This window comes from Falco cherrug, chromosome 1 (genome assembly GCF_023634085.1).
Source record: "Falco cherrug isolate bFalChe1 chromosome 1, bFalChe1.pri, whole genome shotgun sequence".
Classification (NCBI taxonomy): Eukaryota; Metazoa; Chordata; class Aves; order Falconiformes; family Falconidae; genus Falco; species Falco cherrug.
In genome coordinates, this window is record NC_073697.1 from 97,254,484 (window position 1) to 97,272,260 (window position 17,777).

A 17,777-nucleotide genomic window follows, 5' to 3' on the forward strand; every position below is an offset into this window, starting at 1 on the left:
TTAGGTCACACAGCAACAAATTGAGGACTACAGCAAAGAGGTAGAAGCTTTTGCCCATAAATTCATGACTGAAGGACCTGGTGCTGTTGGGGAAAATCTTGATAAAGGTAAGTGGATTAATGTGTGTAAAGTGGTGTCTTCAAAAAAATACTAGTCTTTGGACAATTCTTCAGATTTTATGTAAAACAAGAAAATTGTGCTTTCCTTATTAACATACAAACCAGGAATGTGAAACTTTTAGTACTGTAACTTCTACAGTCTGTATGCAAATGCTGTCTTATTTATTTCCCATGATCACTGGGATGGTTTATCTAGAAAAATTCCTCTCCCAGGCTTGGAACTCTTGGCCATTTTTGAAAAAGAAGTGGAAAATCTGGAAAAAATTCATCAGGAACTGCGCAGTGTTGAGAAACTTTTTGACCTGCCAGTTACAGTGTACCCTGATTTAATGAAAGCACAGGATGATGTGAAAGGCCTAAAGCAGATCTATGACATTTATGAATTATTAAGTGTAAGTATTGAACAATGTATACACAGGTGCACAAATATTCATGCACATACATACAGAAAAGGTGAGGAAGAGAAGAAGAGGTTGCACTGTCCTCTGGTTATTGTCAGCTCTGTTCTAAGCCTTTGCATGAAGTAAGATGTCACTTGTAATTGACTGTCGCCATGAAATGATTTTAATGGTGTTAGTACAGGACTAACAATGTCCCCGTAGTTGACCGAACAGATACTCTTATCAGACAGGAACAGACCTCCCTCCATCCCTAATAATTATTGGGTGACATTTTACTGCACGAGTCTCCTGATGATTTCAGTGGGACTACTTTTGGATGTCTTATGTGTACAGGTAACAATGGGTATCTCAGGCTTTTATTGATCTTAAATATTTTTTAGTAAGTTTTATTTTTCCAGAATTAAAATGCCATGTAAAATATGCTTTTAAGGATGCTTTTCCTGTTCTCCATATTTCCTTTTGATTATTTCTTATACAACTGGCTGTGTTTGGCTATGAATCTGGCTTGGACATGAACATGTCTCTTCTCTGTTTGTAACATGTTAATACAATTACATCTGCACTCTCACTGTGGTTTCTAGATTCTGCTGTAGTGGAAAGATTTTTTTTGGGCTCAGAACTAAAAGGAAATATGACTTTTTTCCTCCTGATGACCTTGTTCCCAGGCAGCTAAAAAGGAGTGGTCTCAGACCCTCTGGATAAACCTCAATGTCCAGTTTCTTCAGGAAGGAATCGAAGGATTTCTTAAAGCATTTCGAAAGCTGCCCAAACAAGTACACAGTATGCCAGTAGCCTTTCACTTGGAAACAAAAATGAAGGCATTTCGAGACTCCATTCCTTTGTTGCTTGATTTGAAAAATGAAGCTTTGAGAGAAAGGTTTGCTTTGATTTATTTAAATGAATTTTATATATATAGGAAGATTTTATTTGTTTTGTGAGAAGTTTTAATTTCAGTTACTGGGGTCATGCCATGTCCTGCTGCTTGAAACTTCACTTTCTGCTTAATTAACTTGTGTAATAGCATGCAAGGTGACTACAATGACTAGGATACTTTATGTATTCAAAATACTAGCTCCTGTTTAAAACAGTAGAGTGCTAAACACAGTTTCATTATTATATATTAAACTACAGTTGGTTTCACTTTTGCTGTATCATGGTGGTTGGTACAACTGTTGATGTGTCAATTTAAAACAGGCATTGGCAAGACCTTATGGAAAGAACAGGAACACGTTTTGAAATGACAAAAGAAACATTCACTTTGGAGAATATGTTCAATATGGAACTTCAAAGGCACTCAGATGTTATCAGTGAAATAGTCAGAACTGCTGTTAAGGAACTTAGCATTGAGAAGGTAAGGTAAAAAATCATAATAAAACTAAAAAGACATAGATGACAACAGTCCGTGTTTTATTTGATAATTTTATATTGGCATGATGGGAAGTTTGGCCATCTTTAGGGAGCTGCCATGATGTGACTAATGGCAACTAAGATCAATAGTTCTGTTAATAAGCTACCGCATGGCACAGAATCCTAGCTATTGTGGCATTGCCAGCAGTATATTGGATTTCTGTTATTAAAATAAGCAAGTTTGGCCTATGAAAAAGGATCCAAAGAAGGATCTATTCTGTTGCCATCATGTTTTGAAACAGACCCTTCTTTATAAACCAGAGTTTCATTTTTATGCTAAGATTATAGTTTTCTGGTTCTGGAAGACTGAAACCTGTGTCTTTTTATGCTCACATGCAGGGTGTGAAGGAAATAGCAGAAACATGGGAACACCTGAAGTTCACTGTGCAAATGTACTTCAAAGGCACTGAGAAGCGAGGCTTTATTCTGGGATCTGTGGATGAAATTCTAGAGATTCTTGATGACAACAATGTCAATCTTCAGAGTGTTTTAGGCAGTCGATTTGTGGGCCCTTTCCTTTCAACAGTTCACCACTGGGAAAAAACTCTGTCATTTATTGGTGAAGTAATTGAGGTAGGAAGGAAAGTGCTGGACTAAATAATTATTGTTTATTATTTATAATCAGTTTTCTATTGTTTGTATTTTTTTCTTTAATGATAACATTTGACTCTTAGATCTGGATGGTGGTTCAGAGAAAATGGATGTACCTGGAGAGCATCTTTATTGGTGGAGATATCAGATCACAACTTCCAGAGGAAGCCAAAATATTTGACAGCGTAGACAGGATGTTTAAAAAGGCAAGTTACTGACTTGACTTGTGATCAGCATAATTATTTAGTGCATTTTACTTCCAGTTCCATAGTTCACTGTAGTCTTCTGTGCCATTTGTAACACTGAGAATGGTATGTTACAATGAATTGAATATGAGATTGGGGAATCCAGGAACTCATGTTTTGTTTCACAGCTGTCATAAACAGAAGACTTCCCCTGATTAAGCTAAAGTGGACAGAGGTGTGATCCTTGGTTGGCAGTATGGGGCAGGCAGAATCCCCTTTTCCTTTCATTGGGTACATCTTTTTACCTTTACGATGATAATAAGAAGCTTAGATGTGTTTCTATAGATTAAGGACCTATATACATGCTAAAAAGACTTTTCTGGTATAATCTGTTCTCATACTGAACACATACTCCCACTATGAATATGGTTTATTTCTCTTTTTCCCGTCTGCAAAACTGAGATAGTACTGTGATTCTGAAATGCTCTGTTTGTCCTTTACCTTGAGGACCGCTGTATGCAGGAGCAAATTCAGGTATATGCTTAGGCTTGCATGACTTAGGATACAGGTTTGTCTTGCTTTCATTTGCTTTTACAGTAGTATCTCCATGCTCCCAGCTTTGAAAGCATACTATCTGTTTTCATGCAGCAGTTCAGTAACAGGAAGTCATATTTAAAACCCTTAATTCAATTCTCTTAAGAATCTATACTGCTTGTGCTGCTTCTATGCTTTGTCAGTAGTTAAATATAATTTGATATAATCCATTGTTGTTTAGTATTTTCTAAACTTTCTTTTCCTTCTATGTAGATAATGGATGAAACTGTAAAAGAACCAGCGATAAAAAAATCCTGTGAAGCTCCAAATCGTCTATCAGACCTCCATCATATAAATGATGTTCTGGAGATATGTCAGAAAAGCTTGAATGATTATTTGGATTCCAAGCGAAATGCTTTCCCAAGATTTTTCTTTATATCTGATGAGGAGTTGCTTAGTATCCTTGGGAGTAGTAACCCGCTTTGTGTCCAGGAACACATGATAAAGGTACAATGTCTGGCTTTCCACAGTACCTTGTACTTTTAGGTGCTTTAAAAAGTTTAACAGACTACACTGTACATGTTGTTAAGGATGGGCTAATATTTACTGCATACAGAGAGCATCCTGGCAGCATCTTGAAGAAGCTTCTGAATAACCAAATCAAATCTGATCAATAGCCTCTCCTGGTTCTCATACCTGCCAGTAGCAGTTATGGTAGAGGGAAGCTGGCAGAGGAACATTCAAGATACACCAGAATGGCTAACCATTAAAAAACCTTCCTGTAGCTCCTGATAGATCTTTATTTTCTAGAAAAAAAATCAGTGTCATTTGGGTCAGATCATCTGCTTGTTTACTTTGCAATTGGGCTGCTGAGCTATATATCAGAATTTGTATTTGATTACTTACAAGTCAGATCCATTTCTCTATAATCCATGGAAATTTTCTTTCAAGATTAAATGGGGGCTAATGTAATTAAGCACTTACATCTTTGAAGCTTTGTTTCTAAAATGGCAGTGAATTTCTTTGTTGGTGCATTTCAGATGTATGATAATATAGCCTCCCTGAGGTTTCAGGATACTGATAGTGATGAGACAATTGCAACAGCCATGATTTCAGCAGAGGGAGAGGTGATGGATTTTCGGCAGGCTGTAGCTGCAAAAGGCAGAGTGGAGGACTGGATGACAGCAGTGCTAGCAGAAATGAGACGAACGAACAGACTCCTGACTAAGGAAGCTATTTTTCGATACTGTGAAGACAGAAGCAGGTGAAACAATCAGTGTCAAGGATAGCATAAATGCTTTATGTATTATTATGAGCCTGTTGTGATATAGAAAAGCAAAGACAATTTTTTAATTTGTACACAATTTAGCCTGTGTTTCTGTATGTGGAGGGATATGAATACATGCATGTGCAGTATTTTAACTGACCAGAAAAAACTTGTGTTATATATCGTATCTAATTTCCTAAGTCTTGGCGGTTTATTTTTAGTGCTGTGTGCACAGTATGTTTTTCTTGCTATGAATTGCACTTGGCAATCTTTACACATGGAATCGGCAACTTTTCTATCAGAGTATTTCCTAAGCTTTTGAAATGCTACAGCACACCTTGATAGAATTGTTTGGTTCATGTTGTAGTTGTTGCAGAAACAGGAGGAACAACTTCTTTTTTTTTTTCCTTCCCTTTTTTTCTTTTTTTCCTATCCTGATCAGTTACTTGGAATAAACAGTAACTCAGACTTCCTCACTATATGTATTTTCTGTAGAGTTGATTGGATGTTACTCTACCAAGGCATGATGGTGCTGGCTGCTACTCAGGTGTGGTGGACTTGGGAGGTAGAGGATGTCTTTCGGGAATTGAAGAAGGGAGAAAAACAGGCAATGAAACTTTATGCTAAAAAAATGCATAAGCAAATTGATGACCTGGTTACCCGCATTAGAATGCCTTTGAGCAAAAATGACAGGAAAAAATACAACACTGTTCTCATTATTGATGTTCATGCCAGAGACATTGTTGATACATTCGTAAGAGACAGGTAAACACTGCCCCCCAACCTACTGAGAAAATACCAAATGCATAAATTGTATTTCCATCCTTTTACTTCATGTGAGCAAATCTCTCTTGTGCAGCATTCTGCAGGCTCAGGAGTTTGAATGGGAAAGCCAGCTGCGTTTTTACTGGGACCGAGAGCCAGATGAACTGAATGTGCGGCAGTGCACGGGAACATTTTCCTATGGTTATGAGTATATGGGTTTGAACGGACGTCTTGTGATTACCCCGCTTACTGATCGTATTTATCTTACACTCACACAGGTATATATTCGAGGAGATTTTTACTAACAAGGTCTTTTAAAATACACTTCTAGGCAATCACATAATTGTTTTATTGCCACTTCCTGTTATCTCCTAGATGCCAATGTGAACACTAATGTGTTCAAAATCAGTTGTGGTATCATAACGTGATTGCCTCAGAGATAATATAGAATGCATTCACAGATAGAATTTGAGGCTTTTTGTACCCAAGGGTTTAATTTGTGATTTTGCTACCAACCTTATATAAGTTTAATCCAAGCTTTGCTTTCCTTTTTGGTTGGTCCCCAAAGGCTTTATCAATGTTTTTGGGAGGAGCGCCAGCAGGGCCAGCAGGTACAGGGAAAACAGAAACAATCAAGGATCTGGCCAAAGCACTGGGCTTGCTTTGTGTGGTGACAAACTGCGGAGAAGGCATGGATTTCAAAGTAAGTTAAAGATCTGTGTTCTCTGATAAAGTGCCAGTTACTGCTCCTTTTTGGTCCCCATGATAAAGTCATATTCTGAACTTCTGCATAAGTATCTCCCTTAAAGATACCATGCTGATTGATATGAAATATAGTAAAAAAATACCTATTTTGAATAAATTCCTGAAGGAATTTCAGGTGCTTTCAAGGAGGGGAGCAATGACTAGGTGGTATGTGTTTAAGCTCATCATAGGCAATCTGCACTTGGCAAGTAATTACTGCAAGACCTTATGACAGATTGCTAGCTTCTGCATATGTAAATATCTAGAGGTTTTACCCAGTCATTAAGAGTTTTAACATACTCCAAAGTTTGTTGATGCTGAGTGTTTAATACATTCATTGCTGAGAAGTTTTTCTTCTTGTTCCTGATAGGCAGTTGGTAAAATTTTCTCCGGTCTTGCCCAGTGTGGAGCATGGGGATGCTTTGATGAATTCAATCGTATTGATGCTTCTGTGCTTTCAGTCATTTCTTCTCAGATTCACACTATTCAAAATGCTTTAATGAATCAGTTGAAAACATTTCAGGTAAACATTAAAAATGAAGAGTAATTGTGAAGGCTGATCTTGTTTTTGAGGCCGAGATTCAGGGTTAGACCCCATCATTCGGTCAAAGGGCTGCTCCTTCTGTAATTCATTTGCGCTGAACATTTCAAACTCCAGAGTATGTACTCTCATTTTCAGAGATGTTAAATCCTTGCTGATTTCCTAATCCTTTGCTAGGTTCTTCCTTTGTGAAGTGGGATAAAAGTCAGCTAAATAGGATAACAGTAAGCAAATGGGATAATAGTATGCTAGTAATTACGGAGAGAAGTAATGGTGTGGATTGTGAGGCTTTATTTACTGATATTTATTGGAATTCAAAGCCCTCAGACAGAAAATTTGATTGAGTAGTGTGAAATGTTTTGATATTTATACCCAAGATACAAACAGTGGGATGAATGTAACTGGATGACTACCTAAAGCTAAATATTTTAACATGTTGTCTTAAGTAGGTGCCCCAGTATTGCTGCTTTTCTGTTTGAGCAAATAGTACTATTTAATTCAATTCCAAATATGCATTGTTCTAATGTTTTCTTATGCCTTTAGTTTGAAGGGCAGGAAATTACCCTTGATAGCCGTATGGGCATTTTTATTACGATGAATCCTGGTTATGCTGGCCGAACTGAGCTCCCAGAGTCTGTAAAAGCTTTGTTCAGGCCTGTGGCTGTTGTTGTACCAGATCTTCAACAAATCTGTGAAATCATGCTCTTTTCTGAAGGGTTCCTTATGGCAAAGGTAAGAAAATTTTATTACTGCCCATACCCGTGTATATACCTGTGTATGGACAGCCAGTGTTTGGTTGTGGCTTACACATTTGTGATTCTCTAACTTAAATCTCAAACAGATCCTTGCCAAAAAGATGACAGTGCTATACAAACTGGCAAAGGAACAGCTTTCTAAACAACATCATTATGATTTTGGACTGCGGGCCCTTAAGTCAGTGTTGGTGATGGCTGGAGAACTGAAAAGAGGATCAGCAGACCTCAGTGAGGTAGATCTGCTACTTAGTTACCCTGGGAGCATCATCGTTTTCATTAGGAAGAGGATGTGTTTACACATCTGCTGTAGTTTGCATTGGAAATAGGAGCATTGGTGTTATTTGTCTTATTCGTTCACTTTGTTCTTACTGAGTTTCATTATGCCCTCTGCCAGCAAATTACCATCAGAACTCAAGTCAGAGTAGGGAAATCTATAGAAAATGAGGTATTTTACTTTTTGTTAAGTACAGGATGCAAATAGCCAGATGAATGTCTCTGGATGAATAGCGAAAGGTGCTTTTTGAACAGTGAGTGCTCCAGTTGCGCAGTTGTTAATTGTGTAGCTTAAGTAGTACAGTAAACTTATAAATGAAAATTTTTCAATACTGCATCGCTTTTTATGGCTTTCTTTTATGATTGTTTTTTATTTCTATATGTATGGTTGTGATACCCAGTTGCCTAGGGGAATTCTGATTCAAATTTCTTCTTAAAAACTTGGAGACAGCTGAAGGAAACCCTCCTCTAAAGTTATGTACAGATGCACATTGCAGGTTGGCAGGAAGTTTGGGTCTAAATGATGCTGTCAAGGCGACTACAGAACTTGGGTAGTTCATAAGACAGTTGGTTCTTTTAACATCAAATCAGGGAAGCTGCGACGTGGGCTGCTCCAGCCATTTGGCATTTGGTTAATATGACAGAAGCCGGCAGTGCATTATTCTTGGATATTGGTCTGCTTAATCCTTATAAAATAACCTTTGTTTCCACTAGCAACTGATGCCAAGAAAACATCCTCAGAGCTGTACTGCAGTAATCGGGCACTAGTTTTTAGAGATATTTGAAGTTACTACTTGTTGGATAATTGGTTAGCTATTTGGTAAAGATTGATTCTGCTATGTGTTGTCTAGGAAGTTGTACTGATGAGAGCTCTGCGAGATATGAATCTTCCTAAACTTGTGTTTGAAGATGTACCTCTCTTCCTTGGCTTAATCTCCGACCTGTTTCCTGGCCTGGATTGCCATCGAGTCCGCTACCCTGATTTTAATGATGCTGTAGAACAAGTGCTGGAAGAAGGGGGTTATGTTGTTTTACCAATCCAGGTATAAAAAATACTAATTGCATGAGGTTTTTTTTGCAAATGTTAGGCTGGATATGTGTTGCTGCTCTCTGGTGTGGCTCCAGGAAAGCTTAGCTGGTACAGAGCAGCTGCTGCTCTTGTCCATAGAAGAATTATGGACAGCAGTCTATTAAATCAATATTTGTTTTTCAGGTGGATAAAGTAGTTCAGATGTATGAGACAATGTTAACTCGTCACACTACAATGGTAGTTGGACCTACTGGAGGTGGCAAGTCAGTTGTCATTAATGCTTTGTGCAAGGCCCAAAACAAGTGAGTGTATAAAATTTGATGGGTGGAAATCAGGTTGTAAAATGGCATAGTCTGCATTATTCAGCTCTGTGTAGTCATCACAGGATCAATAGCTGACCATAATATTTGCTTGGGTTAGTATGAGATGGTGTTGTGTCATTTTAATATTGCTTTTCTTGCTGTATCTTTAGGCTGGGATTATTGACAAAGCTTTACACACTAAACCCTAAAGCTATGAGTATGATTGAGCTTTATGGGATCCTTGACCCTACCACACGAGACTGGACAGATGGAGTCCTGCCAAACATTTTTCGGGTTATCAACAGGCCTACTGACAAAAAAGAGCGAAGGTAGACAACTAGAAATTACTGTGACCATTTTTAGAAACTGAATTTTACAAAAAATATTAGATAATGCACTATTTAAAAACAAATGCTAAATAAATGGAGAGTGTCTAGGGGTCTTTCTGTCTTCTGTAAGTTTCTAGCCTCAGTGAGATGAATGGAAACTATGCAATTATGAAAAATGAATGGGAGGCTTGAAAGCACCTGGATTGACACCATTGATGGCACTGGATTCTGAAATATGTTAGTAAAATCAGAGCTTAGTCAGTGCCCCTTGGCTCCTGTATCCACAGGTACATTCTGTTTGATGGTGATGTAGATGCTCTCTGGGTTGAAAACATGAATTCTGTCATGGATGACAACAAGTTATTGACCCTAGCAAATGGGGAGCGGATTAGACTTCAGTCGCACTGTGCTTTGTTGTTTGAGGTAAGTAGTGACTGTACTGTGTAATACAAGGGAAGGGTTACATACAGATGGATCTACAAAGCTGAAAAGCAGTTACTGTGGCTGTTCTTTGTTTAAGTGTATGATTATCTTGTGTGATTATTTTACAGGTTGGCGACTTACAGTATGCATCTCCTGCCACTGTATCCCGCTGTGGAATGGTCTTTGTAGATCCTAAAAATCTGAAATACAAGCCCTACTGGCAGAAGTGGATCCAAGAAAGAAGAAATGAGGTGGGAATTTCTGCACTTGTTCACATTAAATACTGAACTGTAGACAGCTGTAAAAAAAAATTTGCAAAGACAGTCTAATCTTCTGATAAAAAATCTAATCACTAGGCCTGTGGCAGAGGGCTAAAGAGGGTTCCCAGCTTTTCTAATTTGTGATTGTTTCTGAGAAGTGAAGAACAAGAAAATGAATTTACCTGATCTCCAAAGAATTAACAGTGAGCTTAGGTCCTTGTTTCTTACATTTAGTTTAAAAAACCAAGTCCACAGGGAGCTGCAGTAAGACAACTTAGTTGCTAGCACCTGATGCTAGCACCCTCACCTGCTCACCAGTCCATACAACAGCATCACATTTCTTCATGTGACTGTGCCCTGTCTTTGGTAGAAGTGACTTCTTCAGGAACAATCATACTTGGTCAGCCAGGTATTCATGGGAAGCTCTGCTGTCAAAAATTGGCTTTCCGGGTTTCTGTGTCCTGAATCATTGTCCTTTTTGTTCCTCAGCAAGAGAGAACTGAATTGAATCGTCTCTTTCAAAAATATGTGCCCTATCTTACTGATATGATTGTAGAGGGAATTGTGGATGGCAGACATGGGGAAAGACTGAAGACCATTGTTCCTCAAACAGATTTAAATATGGTAAGGAACAGAGAGTAAAGGTTGAAAAAGTTTACCTGAAAAGAGAAATGGAATGATAGAGAGAGTAAAATGTTCCAAATAAAGCATGGTAGAGTCTGTGCTGAAATGTCAGTTTGCTAGTGATGAGCACCAAGAGAGAAAAGAAACAGTAATTTCCTAACAGTGCTCTTCTAGTGTCATTAATATGCGTATCAGTACATACACCTGGAAGGATAAAGGATCAGCAGACACTCAAAATGGTTGAAAACGTATTAAGAGTTTTCATGCACCTAAATGGCAACTCTATTTACAGTTTTGTCTTGTTTTACAACAGGTGGTACAGTTGACTGTGATGCTGGAAGCTCTAGTTGTGGTACAGCCTGATGATCCTGATGTTCTGGAGTGCTTTTTCTTGGAAGCTTTGTATTCCTCCTTAGGTGCTGCTCTTGTTGATGCTGGGAGAATTAAATTTGATGAAAATGTTAAACGTATTTCCTGCATGTCTACTGTTCATGATGACAACATCCTGGCTAAGCCAGGGGAGCTGCCAGGTAGGATCTCATCATAATTTAGTCTGAATTCCATTGATTATATTAGAAAAGTGTTAGTTTCCACGAAGGCAGAGCATCCTTCTTCCTTCCAGCTAGCTATCTTGGCTACAAAATATGCTCTCTGAAGGACTATCACTGAAAACCACATAGAGATACTGATGCTAGATAACTGTCAGCTACTGGTCTGTCCTCACAGAACAGTACTTTTCTATGCCAAGCTGCAGAGATAAACAGTGAAAAGAAAAGTAAGACATGAAAGTCAGTGGAAGGTGCTTAAAAAGCGATAATATGATCCAAGTGCTGGATTAGGAGAATTTTGGTTGATGTCTTAACTGGGTTAAATGACAAGTAAACAGAACACAGTGTTGCCCAACTTGGTCCAGAATCCTACCCTTCACTTTCATTTCAATCAGATTATTTTCTTATGAAATATTTCAGTGTCCTAGAAAACTTCTAGTTACTTAATCATTTGCAGGTCAGCTGCCAACTTTGTATGACTTTCACTTTGATGGATTTCAAAAAAAGTGGGTACCTTGGATGAAACTTGTTCCTGAATATATTCATAACTCTCAAGTGAAATTTCTTGACATTCTAGGTGAGTGTAAAATAAAATACAGTGATAATATGTCTTTAATTTATAATGTGCTGCCACTGAGTACATGGCAGTTAACATGAGACATCCTCTTTCTTTACTGAAGGTCTTCCACTTAGGTTCAGTTTTTTGTGATGGCACAAATCAATTTCTTTAATATTGTTGTCACAGTGGTTTAGCAGGAATAGAGTAGATATTTACAGCACTGTGTAATAGAGAAATGAAGAAAGGATTAAAAGCTTGTTTCAGTTAATAAGGGTTATTAGGAGCTAACAATGCCTTTTACAAGCTAGAATAGCAGAATATTCATGGTCTATGCTACCAGAAGCTGTAGGAAAAATGCCGGCTCCATGGTTCAAGTACTTGGTAGTTAAACATTACATTCTTAAGGCAGTTATTGGTTGTTACTCCAAGCACTGTGTAATGGTGACAGGTGCTTTTCATAGTTAAGGACAAATTAAGGCAGGTTACTTTACAGTAATACTTTGGCAAGCACAGCTTAACTTCACTGACACAGGAGACAATTATATGTTCTCTAAAAGTTGCTCCTAATGGCAGGCAATTCACAAAGAAAAAAAATCACCTCTGTAGAGTTCTGGGAAAATGCCTATGATCCAAATAAATCCTGATTATATCCTTGAAATAGGGATTAAATGGAGTTTAACCAGTCCATGACCCTCCTATATGGAAGATAACTTCTTTTTTAATATATCTATAGGATGAGCGATCCTGATGATAAAAGCTGAAAAGAGATGGCTGAGCAATTAAAACTTTTTTTCAGCATTGTTAGTGAGTTGATATTTCAGATTTTGTCTTTGTACAACTGCATGTTAATACCTTGAGAGTCTGATCCAGCACTATTCTATAAATATAAATCCCCAGCTGTACTGCATTTTAATTTAACCTGCCATCATATTCATGATCTTTTTCAGTGCCTACAGTGGATACAACACGCACTACTTGGTTACTGGAACAGATGGTAAAAGTAAAACGCCCAGTTGTTCTTGTAGGTGAATCGGGTACATCTAAAACAGCAACTACACAAAACTTCCTAAACAATTTGAACAAAGACCGTAATGTATGTATGAGGCATTTTGTCGTCTTTGTAAATCTGCCTTTTCATTCTTTGTCCTTATGTTAAATTTGCATTGTGAACCCTGAGTCTGTGGGTAGCAATGTTGACTTTAGTAATGTGACTGCAATCTTCACAACCGAACTGTGTGAATGATTTGAGAATCCTTCAGGATCAAAGACATTTGATCTACCATGTACAGATTCAGTTTGATAAAGTAAATATGTATTATTGAAGTGCTAAGAATGGGATTACTTTTCTTTTTCATCTGTAATTCAAGTGAATAAATGGACCATAGAAATCTTTCCTGTATGTCTGACACTCTAATATAAAGAATATTTTTTGAATGCGCTAGTTAAAAAACCCCAAACAACAGATAAAAATCCATTCTTATCCATTTCCTCTCCTTTGCAGCTGCTGCTAGTAATTAACTTCTCTTCTCGTACAACATCAATGGACGTTCAGAGAAACCTAGAGACAAATGTAGAGAAACGAACTAAAACCACTTATGGCCCTCCTATGGGAAAACGTCTCATTGTTTTCATTGATGATATGAATATGCCACGGGTAAGTGCCATTAATTTGCAAGGTAGTATAGAAACATTTCGGGTGGCACTGACATGGTCTCTTCATACACAGAGTCAATTAATTACAAGTCAAAGATATTTATGGTAAGTGAGTAACTGGATTTCAGTTTAGGATCTTCAGAAAGTGGGATTTGTGTGCAGTGGGGAGTGTTTCTGTCTGTTACAGTATTTGTCCTATATGTAAGAGAGATCCTGTTGGATCATTTCTTTATGCCATTAAAATCATGTCTCTGTGGCCTGATACTGGCTGCAGGTGGTGTATTGTAGAAACCATCCCTTTCTCTTTACAAAGGGAGCAAAAGAGGACATGTGCATTTAGATTATCACAGAGGCACTTTTCCCATAGGAGACATTGGAATGAATGTTCACAGTCAGTGCCAGAGCTTTGCAAAGTGTCACTTAGTCCTTGTGATGTTCTCCAGAGTATGGAGCACAATATTTCCACATTTTATAGCAGTAATTGGCATGCCGATGTACTGTGCTTTGAATATCTTGACTCTTTTGTGTTACAAAGGTTGATGAGTATGGCACACAGCAACCCATTGCCCTGTTGAAGCTGCTGCTAGAGAAAGGTTTCTTCTATGACCGTGGTAAGGAGATGAACTGTAAACTTCTTCAAGACCTGGGTTTTATTGCTGCCATGGGGAAAGCTGGAGGAGGTCGGAATGAACTTGACCCTCGATTCATCTCACTCTTCAGTGTTTTTAACATGCCTTTTCCTTCTGAGCAATCCCTGAGTTTGATCTATGCCTCCATCCTGAAAGGCCACACTGCGGTAATTTCACTGTTTTTTAAAGGATTGCTCAACAGGTTTATTATTTTGAAATATAAATTTACCTCTGTGCTTTCGCTAGACCTGAAATCTTCTGTTATCAGGCTTTCTTATATTTAGAACCTCATGCAAACCTTTCCCTTCCTCTTCTCTTTCTTGATGGGTTTACAGTGTTTTGATAAATTCTTGAGTAATAGGTAAACATTCAAGTCAGCAGGTCATTTATAAACTTGGTGCTTTTCATAGGTTGGAACCTGTGAATGATTTGGTTATGGTTCCTGTAAAGAAAAGCAACAAAGATCAGCAAACTTTTTCCTGAATGACAGTAAAAAATTTAATGTAATGCAGTAGACTGCATTACTAGCAGATAACCTGCAACTTTATATAAGAAAAGAACAGTTTATTTTTTCTGTTAAAAAAGTGCTGTGGAAATTCCGGTCATTGAGTTCAATGTTACTGTCAGCACTCTGCAAGCTCAGGAGTGAAGATGGGGCCTGTCCAAAACATTCAACTGCACAAAGTTCATACAGAGGAATACGAATTTCTGAGTATGTTTGCCTTCAGTTATTTGAAATACACCAAGCAGGTTTAAAAGCTGGAAAGCAGAATATGTTTAATAGCATTGAGTTCTCTTGGGACAGTCTCATGGAAACACCTCTTCTTTCTCATGTTTGCAGATGTTTAATCAGTCTATATCAACCATCTCTGACAAGATTACTGCATGTACTTTGGAGCTTTATAAAATGATTACTTGTGACCTACCTCCTACTCCTTCCAAATTCCATTATATTTTTAACCTGCGGGATCTTTCCAGGGTCTATAATGGACTTATTCTTACAACTCCAGAGAGGTAAGAACAGAAAAATTGTCTCCAGTGCTCCCACATCTATTTATATTGCATGAACCTAGATGAAGATGAAGTAATATGGTATATGAAATCAGTCATGTTTGGACACTTTTCATTAGACCTTTGCCACAATGAGAAAATGTTCAGTAACATCCGAAATTGTGATCTTACACTTGATGACAAATGCTGGTGCATTACTCTTTCTTAAATTAGGTATTCAGAGGTAAAAATGCAAGCAAATTAGTTATTATGAAAAGAACAAAACCAAAAAGAGTAAAGTAAGTCAGTCCAGAATTTGGTCAGTGTTATTAACCATATACCTTAGGCATCATGTCAGCTCATTTGGTGCAGTCTGGTATTTCGATGTGAATTCAGGTTTCGAACAGTGACCCAGATGGTGAGAGTTTGGAGAAATGAGTGCCTGAGGGTTTTCCATGACAGGCTGAATAATGAAGCAGACAAAGCATTGGTGAGTAATTTCTTTCAATTTTTAGTAGTCACTGACTGTTACTATGGCAACTAATTTGCAACAACATTACCAACTGTTGCACTCTGGTCTTGCAGTCAGACTGCAGATTTGTCTAACCACTATATTGCTCCATTAATTATAAATGTGGCCCATGGAGTTTTCTTTTCTAAAATAAAGTGACTATGGCAGACTAAGTGAGCAGATCTGCTGAAGGAAAGGGTCGCTTGGTTTGCCTGTCCCGGAAAATTGGTTAGCAGGGGCACAGGTGACAAAGTGTGAGAGCAGTGCAGGAAAAAACTCAGGAAATCACTTTGAGTCAGTATTTTCCTTTAGGAAGGACTGTATCAGAATGTGACTATACAATCAAGTAGGGAAAAGAAGGATAAAAGCCAAGTCCTTAAACAATGGAGTCAGTTTTGGCTGTTAGGCAAACTGGAAAATGCTCCAAATTATATCTTAAAACACAAGAGAGAATTATGACAGTTTTATACCTTGAGAATTAGGGGAGGAATTGGGGTAGATTTTACTTACATATAAGCAACTTGTGAAGCAACTTGCAAAGCAACTCGCTGAGATGAAAAGAGCTAGATTAAGATGGCTTCAGATTCTTCTGCTTAGAACTTTCTCCTCTAACATACAAAGATACATTTCCAGCTCAATTTTCAGAACTCAGAGTAATTCTATCACAACTTTTTTGTATTTATACATTCATTCAGACTTACAAGATTTGTGAGAAATCTAGTTAGGGAATCATCTATGAATGTTGAGAAGGAAGGTTTATTGAAATAATATCTACAACAATATATGAGAAGGTATTTTTTTAGCAGGCTTATCCTTTCCTGTGTTAAACTTCTGGAGTCCATTGGATTGAATGGTTGTTAAACTGCCTATTAGATCATTTTAGATCATACATAGAACACAATAGGAGGCTTTGGTCTTTAGACCTTCTAGTGACATAAGTATCCCCTTGAAATCGGTCAGTATTTGAGCAAGAATCTGCATTATCACCCTTCTAAGTGTTACTGGATTCAGAATCATCTGCTTCGTTGTGTTGCCTGACTCATTTCATATCCTTGAAGGTACAAGGTCATATAAAAAGCCTAATCAAAGAGAATTTCAGAGATGACTTGGAGCAGGCCATGAGGGATCCTATTCTTTTTGGAGATTTCAGAATGGCACTGAGTGAAGGAGAACCTCGTATTTATGAAGATATCCAAGACTATGATGCAGCAAAAGCTCTCTTTCAGGTAGTGTGCACCAGCTTGGAGCTGTGCCTGATGTTGTTTCTGTGCCTGAGGAATGGGCGGGAGCCTGCCTCAGACTGTAGGAAATCTGTTCTCTTTCTGTGTGCACATAGAATTTATGTGCACTGTTATCCATTTGGGGTCTGCAGTAATAAATGTTGAGGATCAACTACAGAGTCAGCAGTGTTTTCCAACAGTTTATTTTCCCTGAGGAAGGGGAAAGGAATAATGCTGCTAAATGGGTTGTTATTTTATTAATGTTATTAATTGTTTCACTGGTCTCCCAGTAACATTCTGTCCACCTTTCTCTGCAGGAGATTTTGGAGGAATATAATGAAGTTAATATTAAAATGAACCTAGTTCTTTTTGATGATGCTTTGGAGCACTTAATCCATGTACATCGCATCATACGGATGGATCATGGGCATGCCTTGCTGATAGGAGTGGGAGGCTCAGGAAAGCAGTCTCTAACGAGACTGGCTGCCTATACAGCTGGATATGAGGTAAGTGACCCTGCATCTTTGCAGTGAAAGAAGACAAGGAAAGCAATACTGTGATCAGGATTAAATTGGCAGGGGGCTGGGGGAGGGAAGTCAGTCAGCAAGATAAGATCAGGCTGGTATCTCTTCCCTGTGGAGAGAAGAACAGGCAGAGGTGATTGCCAGGAGGTATAGAATAATGACTGTGGGTGATCTGGGCAAGAAGCTGTCAGTGCCTGAATCTGGGTTTTGGCACTGGGGACTGAAAACAAGGATGGGTCTGGCAGTGAGCAACTAATAATCTCTAACTACTGCTTTTGTTACTTATCTGTCTTAGAGCAGCACCGGTGTGCTTTTGTGGAGGAACTTTGTTGTGATTGATACTGTAATATTTCAGATAGGAAAGATGTATTTTCAGTCTCTGGCAGAGGATGAACACAAAGCAATTTTGAAAATGCAATCCTTCAGGGTTGGACAAATGTAATTTTTAAAAATAATGTAGTGTATAATTTATTTGATTCTTAACATTTACTGATGTTAGGGGCCAAACAAAAACCCTTGATCCAGTCCAATTGAAATTTAGAGTTACCATCATGTCTTGGGTCCATCTGTGTCTTCTCAGTATATGTTTGTAT

At 38.1% G+C, this 17,777-nt stretch overlaps 1 protein-coding gene across 1 annotated transcript in view; it reads left to right on the top strand.

Annotated features, from left to right (window-relative positions):
• Positions 1-17,777, top strand: part of DNAH10 (dynein axonemal heavy chain 10) — a 57,044-nt gene that overhangs the window by 17,737 nt on the left and 21,530 nt on the right. The window contains exons 22-50 of the mRNA XM_027798827.2: positions 5-107; positions 333-511; positions 1,186-1,397; positions 1,715-1,871; positions 2,267-2,500; positions 2,602-2,724; positions 3,511-3,744; positions 4,278-4,501; positions 5,000-5,269; positions 5,364-5,547; positions 5,838-5,972; positions 6,384-6,536; positions 7,098-7,286; positions 7,396-7,542; positions 8,434-8,625; positions 8,796-8,914; positions 9,085-9,243; positions 9,531-9,666; positions 9,795-9,917; positions 10,416-10,550; positions 10,864-11,080; positions 11,556-11,675; positions 12,605-12,750; positions 13,159-13,311; positions 13,846-14,106; positions 14,781-14,953; positions 15,326-15,419; positions 16,499-16,666; positions 16,978-17,166. Of these exons, the coding sequence (XP_027654628.2) occupies positions 5-107; positions 333-511; positions 1,186-1,397; positions 1,715-1,871; positions 2,267-2,500; positions 2,602-2,724; positions 3,511-3,744; positions 4,278-4,501; positions 5,000-5,269; positions 5,364-5,547; positions 5,838-5,972; positions 6,384-6,536; positions 7,098-7,286; positions 7,396-7,542; positions 8,434-8,625; positions 8,796-8,914; positions 9,085-9,243; positions 9,531-9,666; positions 9,795-9,917; positions 10,416-10,550; positions 10,864-11,080; positions 11,556-11,675; positions 12,605-12,750; positions 13,159-13,311; positions 13,846-14,106; positions 14,781-14,953; positions 15,326-15,419; positions 16,499-16,666; positions 16,978-17,166 (4,929 nt within the window). The remainder of the gene's footprint in view (positions 1-4; positions 108-332; positions 512-1,185; positions 1,398-1,714; positions 1,872-2,266; positions 2,501-2,601; positions 2,725-3,510; positions 3,745-4,277; positions 4,502-4,999; positions 5,270-5,363; positions 5,548-5,837; positions 5,973-6,383; positions 6,537-7,097; positions 7,287-7,395; positions 7,543-8,433; positions 8,626-8,795; positions 8,915-9,084; positions 9,244-9,530; positions 9,667-9,794; positions 9,918-10,415; positions 10,551-10,863; positions 11,081-11,555; positions 11,676-12,604; positions 12,751-13,158; positions 13,312-13,845; positions 14,107-14,780; positions 14,954-15,325; positions 15,420-16,498; positions 16,667-16,977; positions 17,167-17,777) is intronic.